The 15241-nt window shown below is 42.0% G+C and overlaps 1 protein-coding gene across 2 annotated transcripts in view; it reads left to right on the plus strand.

The window, feature by feature from the left end:
• LOC119783355 overlaps positions 1 to 14445 on the plus strand; it is a 61493-nt gene extending 47048 nt beyond the window's left edge. For both annotated transcript variants that reach the window (XM_038284834.1, XM_038284833.1), the window contains exons 4-10: positions 6352 to 6568; positions 8248 to 8363; positions 8576 to 8687; positions 9449 to 9650; positions 12219 to 12545; positions 12904 to 13024; positions 13609 to 14445. In XM_038284834.1, the coding sequence (XP_038140762.1) occupies positions 6352 to 6568; positions 8248 to 8363; positions 8576 to 8687; positions 9449 to 9650; positions 12219 to 12545; positions 12904 to 13024; positions 13609 to 13626 (1113 nt within the window). In that variant the 3' untranslated portion in view covers positions 13627 to 14445. The remainder of the gene's footprint in view (positions 1 to 6351; positions 6569 to 8247; positions 8364 to 8575; positions 8688 to 9448; positions 9651 to 12218; positions 12546 to 12903; positions 13025 to 13608) is intronic.
• Positions 14446 to 15241: the final 796 nt, after the last annotated feature.

A 15241-nucleotide genomic window follows, 5' to 3' on the forward strand; every position in this document is an offset into this window, starting at 1 on the left:
CCAGTCGACGAGGTACTGCCAGCCGCGACCTCGCCGACGGGAGTCCATGATCCGGCGAACTGTGAAGGCCGGATGTCCATCGATGTCCAGGGCGGGTGGAGGGGAGTCGGAAGGTGGGCACAAAGAGCTTGTGACGACAGGTTTGATCTGAGATACATGAAAGGTTGGGTGGATGCGTAGAGACGGTGGCAGGTGCAGGCGGACAGCAGAGGGATTAATAATCTGGGCAATTTTGTAAGGACCGATGAATCGAGGTGAGAGCTTCTTAGACATGGCCTTGAGAGGAATGTCACGTGTCGACAACCATACCTCTTGCCCAGGGGTATAGTTAGGGGCAGGACGCCGTTTGGAATCAGCGAATCTCTTAGACGAGGCAGATGAGCGGTTGAGGGTGGTGATGGTGTCTTTCCAAATACGCTGACAGCGGCGGATGTGGTGGTGGACTGATCTAACCGTTATCTCTCTCTCGTCTGCAGGGAAGAGTGGAGGCTGATAACCTATGGAGACTTGGAAAGGGGATAAACCGGTGGAAGCAGATCTCTGAGAATTGTGTGCATACTCGATCCATGTCAGAAACTGACTGCAGTCAGTCGGATTGTTTTAGGTTAGGCAGCGGAGAGTGGACTCGAGTTGTTGGTTCATCCGTCTGCCCATTTGCCTGAGGGTGGTAACCAGAGGTGAGGGAGGACTTGCAATTTAGAGCTGTTCATAAGGCTTTCCAGACCTGTGAGATGAACTGGGGACCACGATCTGAGAGGATCTCTTGAGGTATTCCATGGAGACGGAAAACATGCTTCATGAGAAGTTGGGCAGTCTGGAATGCAGTGGGTAGTTTCCTGAGGGGAATTAAATGACAGGCCTTGGAAAAACGGTCAACAATGGTTAGGATAGTGGACATACCTCTGGAAATCGGGAGACCGGTAACAAAATCAATAGCGATATGGGACCATGGACGGGTTGGAACAGGTAGAAGAAGCAGCAGCCCAGAAGGTGGTTGGTGAGAGGTTTTGTTCCTGGCGCAGATGGGATAAGCCAGAACGTACTCCTTTCCGTCTTTGTGAAGGGACGGCCACCAGAAGCGTCTTGTGATGAGAGCAATAGTTCTGCTCACTCCAGGATGGGCAGAGAATTTTGCCGCGTGCATCCAATGGATGAGGCGGGATCTGACGGAAGATGGAACATAAATTTTGTTTGGAGGACCGTTACCTGGGTCAGGTTCAGAGGCCAGGGCTAAGTTGATGAGATCAGTGATCTCCCAGGAAACGGCTCCAACCGTGCATGAGGCAGGGAGAACAGGCTCGGGTGTCTCAGGTTGATCAGTGGAGTACAAACGAGAGAGAGAGTCGGGCTTGACATTCTTGGAACCAGGTCTGTAAGAGATGATGAGATTGAAGCGAGAAAAAAACAAAGACCATCTAGAATGACGTGGGTTGGATCTTTTAGCAGATTGGAGATAAGCCAGGTTTTTGTGGTCTGTCCAAACCAATACTGGATGCTCGGCACCCTCGAGCCAATGTCTCCATTCCTCCAGGGCGAGTTTAATGGCAAAAAGTTCTCGGTCTCCGACATCATAATTTTGTTCTGCCGGAGAGAGTTTGCGTGAAAAAAATGCACAGGGGTGAGTTTTCTGGTCTGAATCTGATTGTTGTGATAATACAGCTCCAACACTGGAGTCAGATGCATCCACCTCTAGGACGAACTGCTTAGAGGGATCGGGCTGGATAAGGATGGGTGCCCTGGAAAACAGATTCTTCAGTTTATTAAAAGCATTTTCGGCTTCAGATGTCCATTGGAATGTCTTCTTCACGGAAGTCAGAGCTGTGAGGGGTAGAGCTGTCTGACTATAATTTCTTATGAAGCGTCTGTAGAAGTTTGCAAACCCTAGGAACCTCTGGAGCTGCTTACGGTTTTCAGGTGTTGGCCAGTCCAGAACTGCCTTAATTTTGTCTTCGGATGGCTTCAACTGCCCGCCCTCGAGCACAAACCCTAGAAAAGTGACAGATGGTTGGTGAAATTCACATTTTTCAGCTTTCACAAAGAGTTTGTTTTCCAGTAGTCTCTGAAGAACTAGACGAACATGTTTCTTGTGGTCTGAGAGGTTCTTAGAGTAGATCAAAATATCATCGATGTATACAAAAACAAAAACATTAAAAAAATCTCTGAGGACGTCGTTGACTAGAGCTTGGAAGCAGGCAGGAGCATTTGTAAGACCAAAAGGCATGACCAAGTATTCAAATTGGCCTATGGGGGTCTTAAAGGCTGTTTTCCATTCATCTACTTCTCTTATTCTAAGGAGATGATAGGCGTTTCTTAAATCGAGTTTGGTGAACACTGTTGCACCTTGAACAGGTTCAAAAGCTGATGCCAGTAATGGTAGGGGATACTTATTTTTGACGGTTATCTGATTCAACCCTCTGTAGTCAATACAGGGTCGGAGGGAACCGTCCTTTTTTCCCACAAAAAAGAAACCAGCACCGAGAGGTGATGAAGATGGACGAATAATTCCAGCAGCTAGAGACTCATTGATATACTTCTCCATAGTTTCACGTTCTGGTTTGGAGATGTTAAAAAGTCTACTGCTTGGAAGGGGGGCTCCTGGTAGTAAATCAATGGCGCAGTCATATGGTCTGTGAGGTGGAAGAGACGTCGCACTGACCTTACTGAAGACTGGTGCCAGATCATGATACTCGGGAGGAACAGAAGTAAGGTCAGGAGAGTCCATCTCCCCCCTAACTCTAGGGGACTGAATAGTAGGAGCAACAGAACGAAGACATGACTCGTGACAGGAAGTGGACCAAGACTCAATGTGGCGTTCAGCCCAGATGATATGGGGGTTGTGACGTTCCAGCCACTCGAATCCAAGCACCAGGGGAGAGCATGCTGAGGGAAAAACAAAAAATGTTAGCGTCTCACGATGGTTGCCAGAGATAAGAAGTTCTAAAGGTTGTGTCTGATGAGTGACTTGATGAAGCTTCTTTCCATCGATAGCAGATACTCTGAGAGGCTTTGTTAATGGAACAGTCTCAGTCTTTAACTGCTGGACCAGATCTGAATCAATGAGATTTCTCTCACACCCAGAGTCGATGAATGCTGATAATGTGAGATTCTGGTTAGAAAAAAAAAGGGTTGCAGGCAACAATAAATGAGGAGTTTTCTCAGATCTTAGATGGCCCGTCAGACTCCTCAAATCCTCTGACGGGCCCTGGCTTTTGATTTAGCCGGGCATGACGCATTGAAATGGCCAGTCTCACCACAGTACAGACACAGATTTCCTCTAAATCTTCGTTGTCTTTCTTCAGGGGTTAGCCTTGTGTGTCCAATGTGCATGGGTTCGACCTCCGTTCCTTCTGAGGAAGAGAAGTGAGAGATTTGGACAGGGGCTGGAAGAGTCTGATTCTTAGTCTTTGGTTTGGTACTGGGTTCTGGGGATCCAGAAAAAACAGAAGCATTATTAAATGCAGGAGCAGAAACAGAAAAATTCAGGCTTTGCCTAGAGTTATTTCTAGTCCGAAGTCTATTATCCAATCTGATGGTTAATTGGATTAAATCCTCTAAACTAGCAGGTTCGTCGATTGTGGCGAGTTCATCTTTGAGGTTATCATTTAAAGCCTTAAAATAAGCACTCTTAAGTGCGCACTCGTTCCAGCCTGAGGCTGCGGCTTTAACCCAGAAGTCAATGGAGAACTCAGCCACTGTCGAATTTCCCTGCTTCAAACTTAGCAGGGCTCGGGAATCAATAGTTTTGTCTGAGTCATGGTTGAAAACTTGAGAAAACTCAGATATAAATTCAGAAAAAGTACATGAAAAGCTGGACTCAGAAGAGAACCTTGCCTCTGCCCATTCAAGGGCTCGTCCAGTAAGTTGAGAGATAATGAAGGAGATTTTCTTCCTATCATTCGGAAAACTGACGGGGGAGTGCTCGAAAAGCAAACGACACTGAAACAAAAATCCTTTACAATCCTTTTGGTTACCTGAAAATCTTTCAGGAGGACTCGGGCGGAATTCCGGAAATGACAAGGCGGAAGTGGCTCCAGTACAGGAAGTACTGCTGGTGTGGCATTAGCATTCCTCAGGTAGCCAACGTATTCCTGCAAAACTTGGTTCTGGTGTTCAATATGAGTGTTTAACTCAAGGAGGGTGTGCGCATGTCCTTGGATTTGGGCAGCTTGCTCCTCAAGCCTCCTCCGGAGGTGATCTGCTGGGTTTTGTGTTTGGCCCCAGTGTTCTGTCCTGATTGGCTTAAGAAACTTAACCCACATGAAGAACACCACTGGAAGCAGAGTAAAAGTTTAACAGAGTTTATTGAAAGGTTTTCACAAAATAGAACATGAACTGGTTCAGGCACTGGTCCGGGGCTGGATTCACTGATGTCTGCAGAGACGGATAGTTTGATTAGCCAGGCAGACGGATGGTTAGTTGAGTTTAGATTATTCTGAGTATACCTTGAAGAGGTCCAGACTAATCTTTGTGAGAGAGGGAACCGGTTGGGTCCAGAGGCAGTTGGTTCAGCAGAGTGCTCAGCAGCAGCAGCGTCTAGCTTCTGACTTGTGAGTGGCAGACCTTGATTTGAGTTTCCAGCTCTTCCTTGAGAGCAACAGGAGGAGTCCAGATTGAAATCTTCAGGTTTGGCTCCTTTGGCAGGCAGGCAGGTTTGCATGGGAAGCTCGTCCAGAGCTTCTAGACTTAACGGGTTTCCTGAGAACAAGAAGACAGAGGCAGGTTAGAATCAGGTTTCTCTCTAGAGACAACTAAGATTCTTTTTCAATAACAGAGGCTCAGGTTCGCTAACCAAACTTGGTCAACACTGCGGCGTTGAAGGAAGGTCTGGCTGCTGCTTATGTAGGAAGGTCTCCTGATGGGCTGACAAGCTTCAGGTATGGTGGAGGCTCCAGCCCAGGAGACCCACGGCGCACTCTGCTGGAGAAAGGTGGTAAATCTCCAGATCCCAACACTGGATTCCTGACATACACTATATTGCCAAAAGTATTTGCTCACCTGCCTTGACTCACATATGAGCTTAAGTGACATCCCGTTCCTAATCCATAGGGTTCAATATGACGTCGGTCCACCCTTTGCAGCTAGAACAGCTTCAACTCTTCTGGGAAGGCTGTCCACAAGGTTTAGGAGTGTGTTTATGGGAATTTTTGACCATTCTTCCAGAAGCGCATTTGTGAGGTCGCACACTGATGTTGGACGAGAAGGCCTGGCTCTCAGTCTCCGCTCTAATTCATCCCAAAGGTGTTCTATCGGGTTGAGGTCAGGACTCTGTGCAGGCCAGTCAAGTTCATCCACACCAGACTCTGTCATCCATGTCTTTATGGACCTTGCTTTGTGCACTGGTGCACAGTGATGTTGGAAGAGGAAGGGGCCAGCTCCAAACTGTTCCCACAAAGTTGGGAGCATGGAATTGTCCAAAATGTCTTGGTATGCTGAAGCATTCAGAGTTCCTTTCACTGGAACTAAGGGGCCAAGCCCAGCTCCTGAAAAACAACCCCACACCATAATCCCCCCTCCACCAAACTTTACACTTGGCACAATGCAGTCAGACAAGTACCGTTCTCCTGGCAACCGCCAAACCCAGACCCGTCCTTTAGTTTGCCAGATGGGAAGCGCGATTCGTCACTCCAGAGAACGCGTCTCCACTGCTCTAGAGTCCAGTGGCGGCGTGCTTTACACCACCGCATCCGACGCTTTGCATTGCACTTGGTGATGTATGGCTTGGATGCAGCTGCTCGACCATGGAAACCCATTCCATGAAGCTCTCTGCGCACTGTTCTTGAGCTAATCTGAAGGCCACATGAAGTTTGGAGGTCTGTAGTGATTGACTCTGCAGAAAGTTGGCGACCTCTTCGCACTATGCGCGTCAGCATCCGCTGACCCCGCTCCGTCAGTTTACGTGGCCTACCACTTCGTGGCTGAGTTGCTGTCGTTCCCAAACACTTCCATTTTCTTATAATACAGCTGACAGTTGACTGTGGAATATTTAGGAGCGAGGAAATTTCACGACTGGATTTGTTGCACAGGTGGCATCCTATCACAGTTCCACGCTGGAATTCACTGAGCTCCTGAGAGCGACCCATTCTTTCACAAATGTTTGTAAAAACAGTCTGCATGCCTAGGTGCTTGAATTTATACACCTGTGGCCATGGAAGTGATTGGAACACCTGATTCCAATAATTTGGATGGGTGAGCAAATACTTTTGGCAATATAGTGTAGATATAAATTGAAGAAGATACCCGTTATCAGCAAACCTTTTGATTCACTCTAAATTTTCATTGTATGCTGAAAATATTTGCAATTTATAAACAAAAAAGTAGATAATGTGTAAACCATCTTTTTCTTTATCACAGATTCGAGTTATTGCAATAGTGTTGCGCAGTGAGAAAATAGACCTTTGGTGCCACCTTCTCTGCCGGGATCAGCTGCAGATGTCTAAAGCCATCATCAGCATCCACAGTGACCACTTTCGCTTTCCCTACGGGACAGCCGACATCATGTGTCAAATCCCTTCAGGCTGTGAGATACCTTCTCATGTTGCCATCACCTCATCTGCCATCAAAAACAAAGGTAATGAACAAAATAAAATCTAAGCTATACTCATGACAAACATAATGATGCAATTAAGGGAAGATTCTGGGCTTTTTTTAGGACTTCTAAATTGTACAATAACACCACTGACAAGAAAATAATTATGTCCTAAAGAGATTTTCAGAAAGCCTTGGAGCATTAGATTTTGCAAATTTTTTTCATACCAGTTGAGTATCTTAAACCTGCCAACACCTCATCCTTTTGCTTAGGGAAGTCGGTTGTTATGGAAAGCATTAAAAAAAGCGTGAGCAGATACTTCTGACGTGCAGACTCTTATTTACAACGGCAAATGCAATTGAGAGAGAGAGTAGCTTTGCTTTATTTGCTGCAATGAGAGAGGGACAAAATTTGTTTTATGATTTTTAACATAGAAAGTACACCTCAAAAAGGCATCAGGGCAGTTAGTTCATCAGGCTTATGATCCTACTTTAAACTATTCTGTAGTTGTTCCAAGCAGAAGACCAGTCTGACTTGTCCAGTCAGAACAGTTGCCTTGTGCTGAACTGGTAACTGTGATTTCTTGAGTTTATTATTTCAGAGTTCTTCCCAATAGCTGTTTGCCCCATTATAATCATGTGTTTTATGTGTTTTCAACATGTTTTAATGCAATATGCTACAAATGGATTTAATTAACACCATTGAGCCTTCCTTGTATTAATAATAAACAGTTTCACCACAGTCAACTAAGAAAATATTTTAGAGGAGTGATTAAAGCTCTGTCACTTTTCCTTGTATACATTTTCTTTGGTTTCTTTGTTGAGCCAGTGGGGTGTAACACCCAGTGGTGTAGTGGTCCCTGGAGAAGTGTGTTGGGATTTTATATTATATGCCAATCCAGGTTTGATGCTATATTTATCTTGTGAATAACGGTAGGGATGGTAAATATCCAGTTTAATCAGATATTATTTTAGCTGTTATATATTGTTTATGAACACACGCCCTACCTAGCTGTGTGTAAATAATAAACAATAAATAAAAAAAGAGTGATTCGAGCTCAAATCATGGTCAAACAGTTAATTGTTCACATACATGGAATAAAATCACCACAACTTCTGTTCAAAATACAAGAGTTTATTAACAAAAACATTCAGTTCCAAGTCAAACATATTTCAGTTTAAAACTTTTAACTAAAACTTGTGAAATTCAAGTAAACCAAACTACTATGTACAAAGAGGAAGGGGAAACCTGGTTGAAAACCATATTACAGTTTAAGATGGATTTTGTGTTTGAAACCAAAGTTTATCTGGAGGAATTTGGGATATGATTAAATTAGCTTTTCACTAATTTAGAGAAATTGGAATGTTTTCAGACCAATTCACAATGCAAATCCATAAGGTGAATAAAACATTATTTGGCAAATAATGTTTTATTAAATGATTTGCTTAATCAGGAACCAATAACCTTTAGTTACCGTAATGACTCTTTACCCTCTTTGAAATAGCTAGCAGCGAATAGACATCAGGATTTAATCCCGAAAAGACACTTAATCCCAAATTGCCTGCAAATCTGTATATATCGTTGTCTGAATGAATCCACAATGGAAAGAGTGATTGGATGACTGTGGCTATAATGTAAAGTGCTACAAGTGTTTGGTATGAAAAAAAAAAAAAAAAAAAAAGAATTTTTAATTTTTTTTCTTTCTTGCTTTTGTAACTTAGAAAAAGATGATCTCGAGTTTCTGGAGATTAACAATCAAAAAGCCCAGAGCAACTCCTTTCCTTATAACTTCACCACCTGTTTTTCTGCCATGTATAACTTCACCAATGTCTTGCAGGTAACTTTGCATCACACAAACAATATGAATAATAATTAATGTTTTGTTGAATGAACTGATAAGAAGAAAGGCATACATTCTCTTTATTCTTAATTATTTTATTACATAGTAACATCCTTCAATACAGAATACATTTGAAAGCAAACTTTGTTATATCTCTAAGCTAAATCTTTTCAGAAAATGGGTCTTTCAAAATTTTCTCTGTGCTGCAGCTGGTGCAGACTTTGGAAATGCTTCAATTACTGGGAGTGAACAGAGTCGTGATATACAAAACAAACTGCAGTACCGAAGTTCAGCGTGTGCTGGAATATTATTCAGGCAAAGGTACATTGTTAATATTAATATTTGTGTATGTCCTTAAAAACACCTTATTATCACTCCACATTTTTATTAAATAGCAATTTAAATTAAAGTACAATAACATTGTGAACCTCAGCATTAAAAAGCTCAGCTTACTACTTTAAAGTTTAACCCACACATACATATAAACACAGCCCTGGCTCCAGACAATTGTCTAAAAATGCTATGAAATTTATACGTGCCAAGAGACCCTGGGGAGCAAGCAAATTTTTGTCACCAGCGATGGGTAATTATTAGTTAAGAGGGTGTGGTCAGGACATGGCAGTGAGCTTAGCTGAGTTATATTTAGGTAAGGACAGTTAATAAAAATAAATTATTCTTCAACAGGATGTAAGAAAGCACATACAGTTAGTCACAGTAAGAGAAAACATGCTACACTGAAAACAAAACTGGCAAAGCATCTATAAGCAAAGGTTTTGATGGCAGCAGAGCAGCTGATATTTAATTCACGGTGCAGACTGGACTCACATGGTTCAGAGGCTGGACAGAAAAAAAGCATTGCATGGAGGTGAACTGGTAACTCCACATCTCACACCTCTGCCTAAGATAGTCTTAGTAATTTTGGGGTGACTTACCATGGATAAAGAAAAAAAACATGTAAATTCAGCACTCATAGGATTAAAACCAAGAATTTCTTGTTACAGGGCGACAGTCCCAACAGCTGTACATATATACATGCATGACAGGGTAACAGCTTCAACCAAATCCTTTCTGTCTTTTTTCAGGTTTAGTTGAGGTGATTCCTTGGTCTATGTCCAAGTATCTCAAGGTGTCTAGAAGAGCGTTTTATGATAGAGACCCTGCTGACATCCACTACTTTGCTCAGATCCCTGCTCTCAATGACTGCCTTTACAGATACATGTACCAGTCCAAATACATGGCCCTACATGATCCCGATGAGCTCATACTGCCACAGTCAGTCAACAGGTAGGGTTTTTGTTTCACTTTGCTTGGACTTTATACGGTAAAATCTTTCATCCATTTAAAACTCAGAAGATAGTTGTTAAGTGGAATACTCCTGAATGTACAGTGTGTAATAATAACAGGGATCTACTGACAGAAATGTAATATATTATCCACGTGTATGTTATCATAACCTATGAACTGAACTTCTTAGTCTTTATATTTGCCTTGCCTTAGAAATTGCTATTTATACAGCGATTATATAGTAGACAGTTCTATTTTGTGGAGGCAGACGTCTACGGCAGAGCAGAGCAGACAATCTAGTGACTGTAGAGATTCAAATTATGCTTGAATGTGAGTGTGGCAAGTTAGGCCTATATATAATCCTACACAGACTAATGAAATACTATATATAAAATTATCTATGTAAACTATTCTTACACCGGCCACCGTCTCCAAGTGCCTTGTTCTTATGAAGATGACTAATTTGAAGCACTGGTTGTTGCGTTTTGATGAGGTTTCTTTTCTGAGCAGACTTGCATCTTTATGCTCTTCTTGGTCCTATCCAAGAACTTTTTTCAATACAAAATGTCAGGAATAGCGTTGAGTTCCAGGTTTTATACAGTAGCCCAATAAAGCCTTGCTTTTGTTTTGAAAACATGCTAATTGAAACAGACGAAGAGGTCCACCCCCTGGAATGGAAGTCGTTTGACTTTGTTTGTTAGCCTGCCATGCCACATACCCATCTTAGTGTCAGAAGTGTCCGTCATTGTTTTTAATTTTCTTTTTTTGGAATTACTATGACCTGGATGACTGAGAATCTTCACCAGCATAGCGACTTAGAGAGCCTCATAACCAGGACAAGTCGGCCAACTATGCTGATCTCTTGAGCTTAGGAACCACAGAGCTAGAGGCGCTCAGGAAAAGAGCTGAGGAGCACAGCAGTAATTCGGAGAGGTCTGCCAGCAAACAATAACCATGGCCTGGAAGAGGGCTAGCAAGAGGCCAACAGCTTGGATAGACATAGGACTGCTAGGAAACATTCAAGCCTGCAGGCAGACTGAGCAGCGTAGCAGAATGAGAGAAGGCATCCGCTGGCCCATGTATGGGCTGGGGGTAGGACATGAACCAGTCCTTCATGGGCTAAATTAAAATGTTTTTTAAGCCACTCACCTCCTGTGGAGTAAAAAATGTTTAGATATGTCTGTTCTCAGCCTCACAGGCTCCAAATGAAGGTCATGAGAGATAAGAATGAGTTACACAGCTTCCTTCATGGCATGAACCGGAGGACTTTTGTTTGGAGGAGATTCATCTGGCCAGTAAAAGATATATTAACCTAACTGCAAATGTTCAAGTGTGAGAAAGTTCTTTATGCAGCGGGTGGGTTGGTTCCCCTGGGAGCAGTGTGTGTTGGGATTTTTGTAAGGTATAAATGTATGTACTAAGGTTGTCTCAGTCAGAGCCTGTCTCTCTGTCTGAGGACATTAAATAAATTTCAACCTTATCTCTGGTAAAATGCCTCTGTCTCAGCTCCGTAACTCCCCACTACAAAGAGCATTCCCTGCTTTATCCTTTGTCAATATTATTTTCTCTATATTCCATTGTGATTTTAAAAAGCTTGTCTCCGTAGCCTACTTCACTAAAACAGCGGTCAAATCATAATACTGTCATGATGCTTTTAAGGGATCTGACCCACATGCAGAAAACCACTCAGACAACCAGGGGAATTTTAACAGGTTTATTGATGAGGACAACAGTAGGTGGAATCTTGAACTCAGAGAGAGCTGTTGAACCAGAACTAGAAATAGAAGGGAAGTTCACAGCGGTTAGTTCAATGGCCGTAGGAAACAGAATAGAGTTCTTGAGCATGGAGGAAAAAGGGACTCACGTAGGAGGGGATCTCATTTAAAGCCTTGAATCCAGAATGTGTGAGTTCTCCAGAGGGAGAGCAACTTGTTGGAGGGCGGACAGGTTGGTGGGGTTGGACCCTGAGGAGTATGAGAGCAGACTGCCACTTAGATTTCCAACAGTACTTGAACAGATCATGTGGAACTTTTCCCCAGCTCAGTGTGAACACAAGATATCCTTCCGGGGGGAGAAGGCCAAAACTTCCAGTCAGCTGGAAGGCTTCCTGCCAAAAGGCAAACACAAAAAACACGGTTAGACTCAGAGAAACAAAGCACAGGTTAGACTCAGCTAATCACGGCTTGGCTAGAGTACCCCAAACTGGCAAACACTGTAGTGGCAGTCAATGGCTCAAATACTCCCCGGTGATGAACCAATGAGCCGCAGGTGTGCAGGAGGACCAACGAGGACAGGGCGCCACCTGGTGGTGGAGGGAGAGACAAACACAAAAAACCCACACAAAACTGGATTCCTAACAGATACTTACTCATCTCCTTTTTTTTTTTTTTATCCCTGACAAGATTAATAACACAGTTACACAGTGTAGCTTTAAATATCTTATCATATAGTTTTATTTTTTGCCCTTGTTCCTGTTCATAAATTACAAAATGCTAACTTCATTTGTCTTTGCATTTTACACCCAAATAATTAAAGGAATATCATTTTTTTCGTCCTTCTTCTCTACAGCTGGTTGGAGTTGCTGCCAATGCTGGAAAAGAAACACGGTGCTGACAGTTGTTACAATTTTGAGACCCACGTGATCCCCAGTAATTTTGTGAAGCCTCCACCAGAACCGGTGACCCTGCCCCCACAGGACCTATGGCAGAAGATATCGGGAGAAAACATCCTGACTCACCTCTACAGAGAGCCCTTCCACCCTTTCTGGGGTCGTCAGAACTATAAGATCATTATCAACCCACGAGCTGTTTTTGAACTAACTGTCCATGGAGTGTTAAAGTCGAAGAAATCCTGTGCCTGGGTTGATAGCAACATAGCCCGGATTTATCATATTAAGTAAGCTACAACTTATACTGCATCACGTGGATCGCTGTTTTCATACCTAATAATTCTTACTGTGCTCTCCACAAGGGATACCAAAGGTCAATAAAATGTAAAAAATTTAAATGTAATAGAATAAAATAAAAATGCTATAACACTATATAATAAATAAATAAACAAATAAATACAGAAACAAATAAATAAATACAAAAATTAAACACTATTTAAATCAGCATGAATTGAATTTAGACCTAGCTTTTTTTTGGCACTGTTATATTGAGAGTATGGATATTGCTATGTTGATTAATGAAAGAAATCTAAAATCAGCCAAAATATCCCACCCTTAATCTGTACCTCTGCTTTCCATTTGAAGACCTCGAGATCTCACCGAACTGAAGCCTGATCAGATGATTTACGATGGCAGACTGCTGAGCTACAGCTCTCGTCTTTCATCTGCTGTCAATACTGTGCTCAGACAGACTGGAATTCTACCGGTAAGCAGCACATACCTTTCCTCAGGGATGCTTTAAGTCAAGCATGGTGACATAATTTACCTTCTGATGCCAGATCAAGTTAGCTTATTGAGCCTTTGCTGTCCTAGTCCATATATTGGCACTCCTTCCCTGTATCTCAGCAGAAGGAGATGAATAAAACATCAAATTGTATAGAAAAGAGGAAAAGAGGATTTTTTTAATTAATTAAAAAAAGACTGTTGGTGCTGGAAGCTTCATGCTACATTGTTAGCACATTGAAAATGCTACCTCTTCTATTGTATCATTGTCTAATCTCATTTTGTTTTATAAAACTAATTTTAACAAATGTTTTTGTTTTAAGTTTGTATACTTGTTTATGAACGGTTATTTGAAAAGTTAGTTTTAAAACTGCCCAACTAACAGGTGTGCATGCCTGTTAGGACATACATATAACATTGTTAATTGCCGTTGTATAAACAGCAGAGTTAACTGACCAACGCACCAGTTTCTTAACCCCCTTTTAAACCATTTTTTTCAGTACCACCCTTTACATATAAACAAGAGCAGTGTGGCTTTAACTGATGCCTCACTTTCTGTATCTGCAGGCTTCAAGCAGCAGTTGATCTAAAGCCAAAGCCATGGATAAATGAGGTCAGACTGCTATGCTCCACGCCCACCTTACATCCTGCTGTGCTCAAAGAGACTGGACATCTGGCTGCAGGGAGCATGAACTAGACTCTATGGACCATTGTTATATAAACCCACCTAGATTATCATATCCATTACATCTACAGTCAAAATGTGTATAGTTCCTTAGAATAATGGTTATTATTTTGTGATATTAAAAGGTCACATATATAAATTGCCAAGCAATGTGAAATTACTAGTAGGAAGGTTTATGTTGCTATAGGTTTAGACTGCTGGAGGATATAGGGTCCCCTTTTCTTCATTTTGCTTCATTCTATCTTTATTCTGTCATTCTGCAGTATTAATTAATTCAACCTCTTTATTTATGCTCTCTCTGCTATTTCTAATCATAGTACCTTCATCTGGTTTGTTCCTGTTTTGCTATGACACCATCCCTGAGAAAAATAGCAGATGTGCTGCTGCCATTAATGCCTTTGTCTATAGATGTTGGAGCTTGGCCTGCTTTTTTATTGCAGTCATGTTTCTCTAACTGTGACTACCTGGATGTGCTCTCTTTCATCCTCTGACATGGGAGCTGGCTCGGAGCTCGTCTGCCTGGCTGTATGTTCCCAGGGCCACCTATGGAGCTGGTGACAGTTACCTTTTGTATCCCTCTTCCTTACCGTATGTTTGCTTCTGCCTCCTTTAATCCCAGTCAGCCTCTGTAAATGGACGCTCACACTGAGCCTGGTTCTGCTGGAGGTTTCTTCCTGTTAAAATCCCTCACACAAGCATGCTTAGTGTGAGGGATTGCTTTTGAGTCAATGAGTCGATGCAATCAGCTGGTTTTCATTATATAGAAAACTTTGAACCAATCAGACTTTATTATCTGGTTAAATTGTCTCTGTAAAGTGCCTTGAGATGACATGTGTTGTTAATTGGTGCTAAATAAACTGAATTTAATTGAAAATTGTAACTAGTTTAAGAGTATAAAGATTAGGCAGAAGAAATGCAATACTTTTTCCTTTATGTGTTTGAAAGCAATCCTTGGTAAACCCATGTAGGTTATTGCTTTATTTAGTGGTTTAACAACATCTGGCACAAAAACTCTAAACTCTTATAAGTATACTGGAAGATGTTCTTTTTCTACGTGGATCATCAAAATGAGTGGTCCTCCTAACTGTCAATCATCCTGGTTATATTTTTAAGGAGGTCCTATGTGTTCGTCCCCATTTTCACTTACAGGTGGTGAGTCAGACGTCAGACAAATCTTCTTTTGTGTTAAAGTAACTGAATATGATTAAGTAAATGCCAAAAGCAGTTGCATTATATTTTTAAGTGTAGGCATCCCATCACAGGAGCAGGTACAGGGTTTCGCATGTGCACTTTTTTTTTAAGTGTAGAGGTTGGGTCTTTTCAAAAATTTGCGAAGATCCTCCACTTTATTTTTAAGTGTACATAATTACTCATTTGTAATTAAACTTTCCTGCTTCTTTATAGAATGGGAAAGAACTGCCATCTGATATCTGATATGTTTCTGACATTTAAATTCATGTTTATATGGTGACCTGGTTTAGCTACTGTTTGCTTAGTCTGTCCCAAAGTGTTATA

Source organism: Cyprinodon tularosa, unplaced genomic scaffold, assembly GCF_016077235.1.
Source record: "Cyprinodon tularosa strain WSP-4 unplaced genomic scaffold, ASM1607723v1 ctg203, whole genome shotgun sequence".
Lineage (NCBI taxonomy): Eukaryota > Metazoa > Chordata > Actinopteri > Cyprinodontiformes > Cyprinodontidae > Cyprinodon > Cyprinodon tularosa.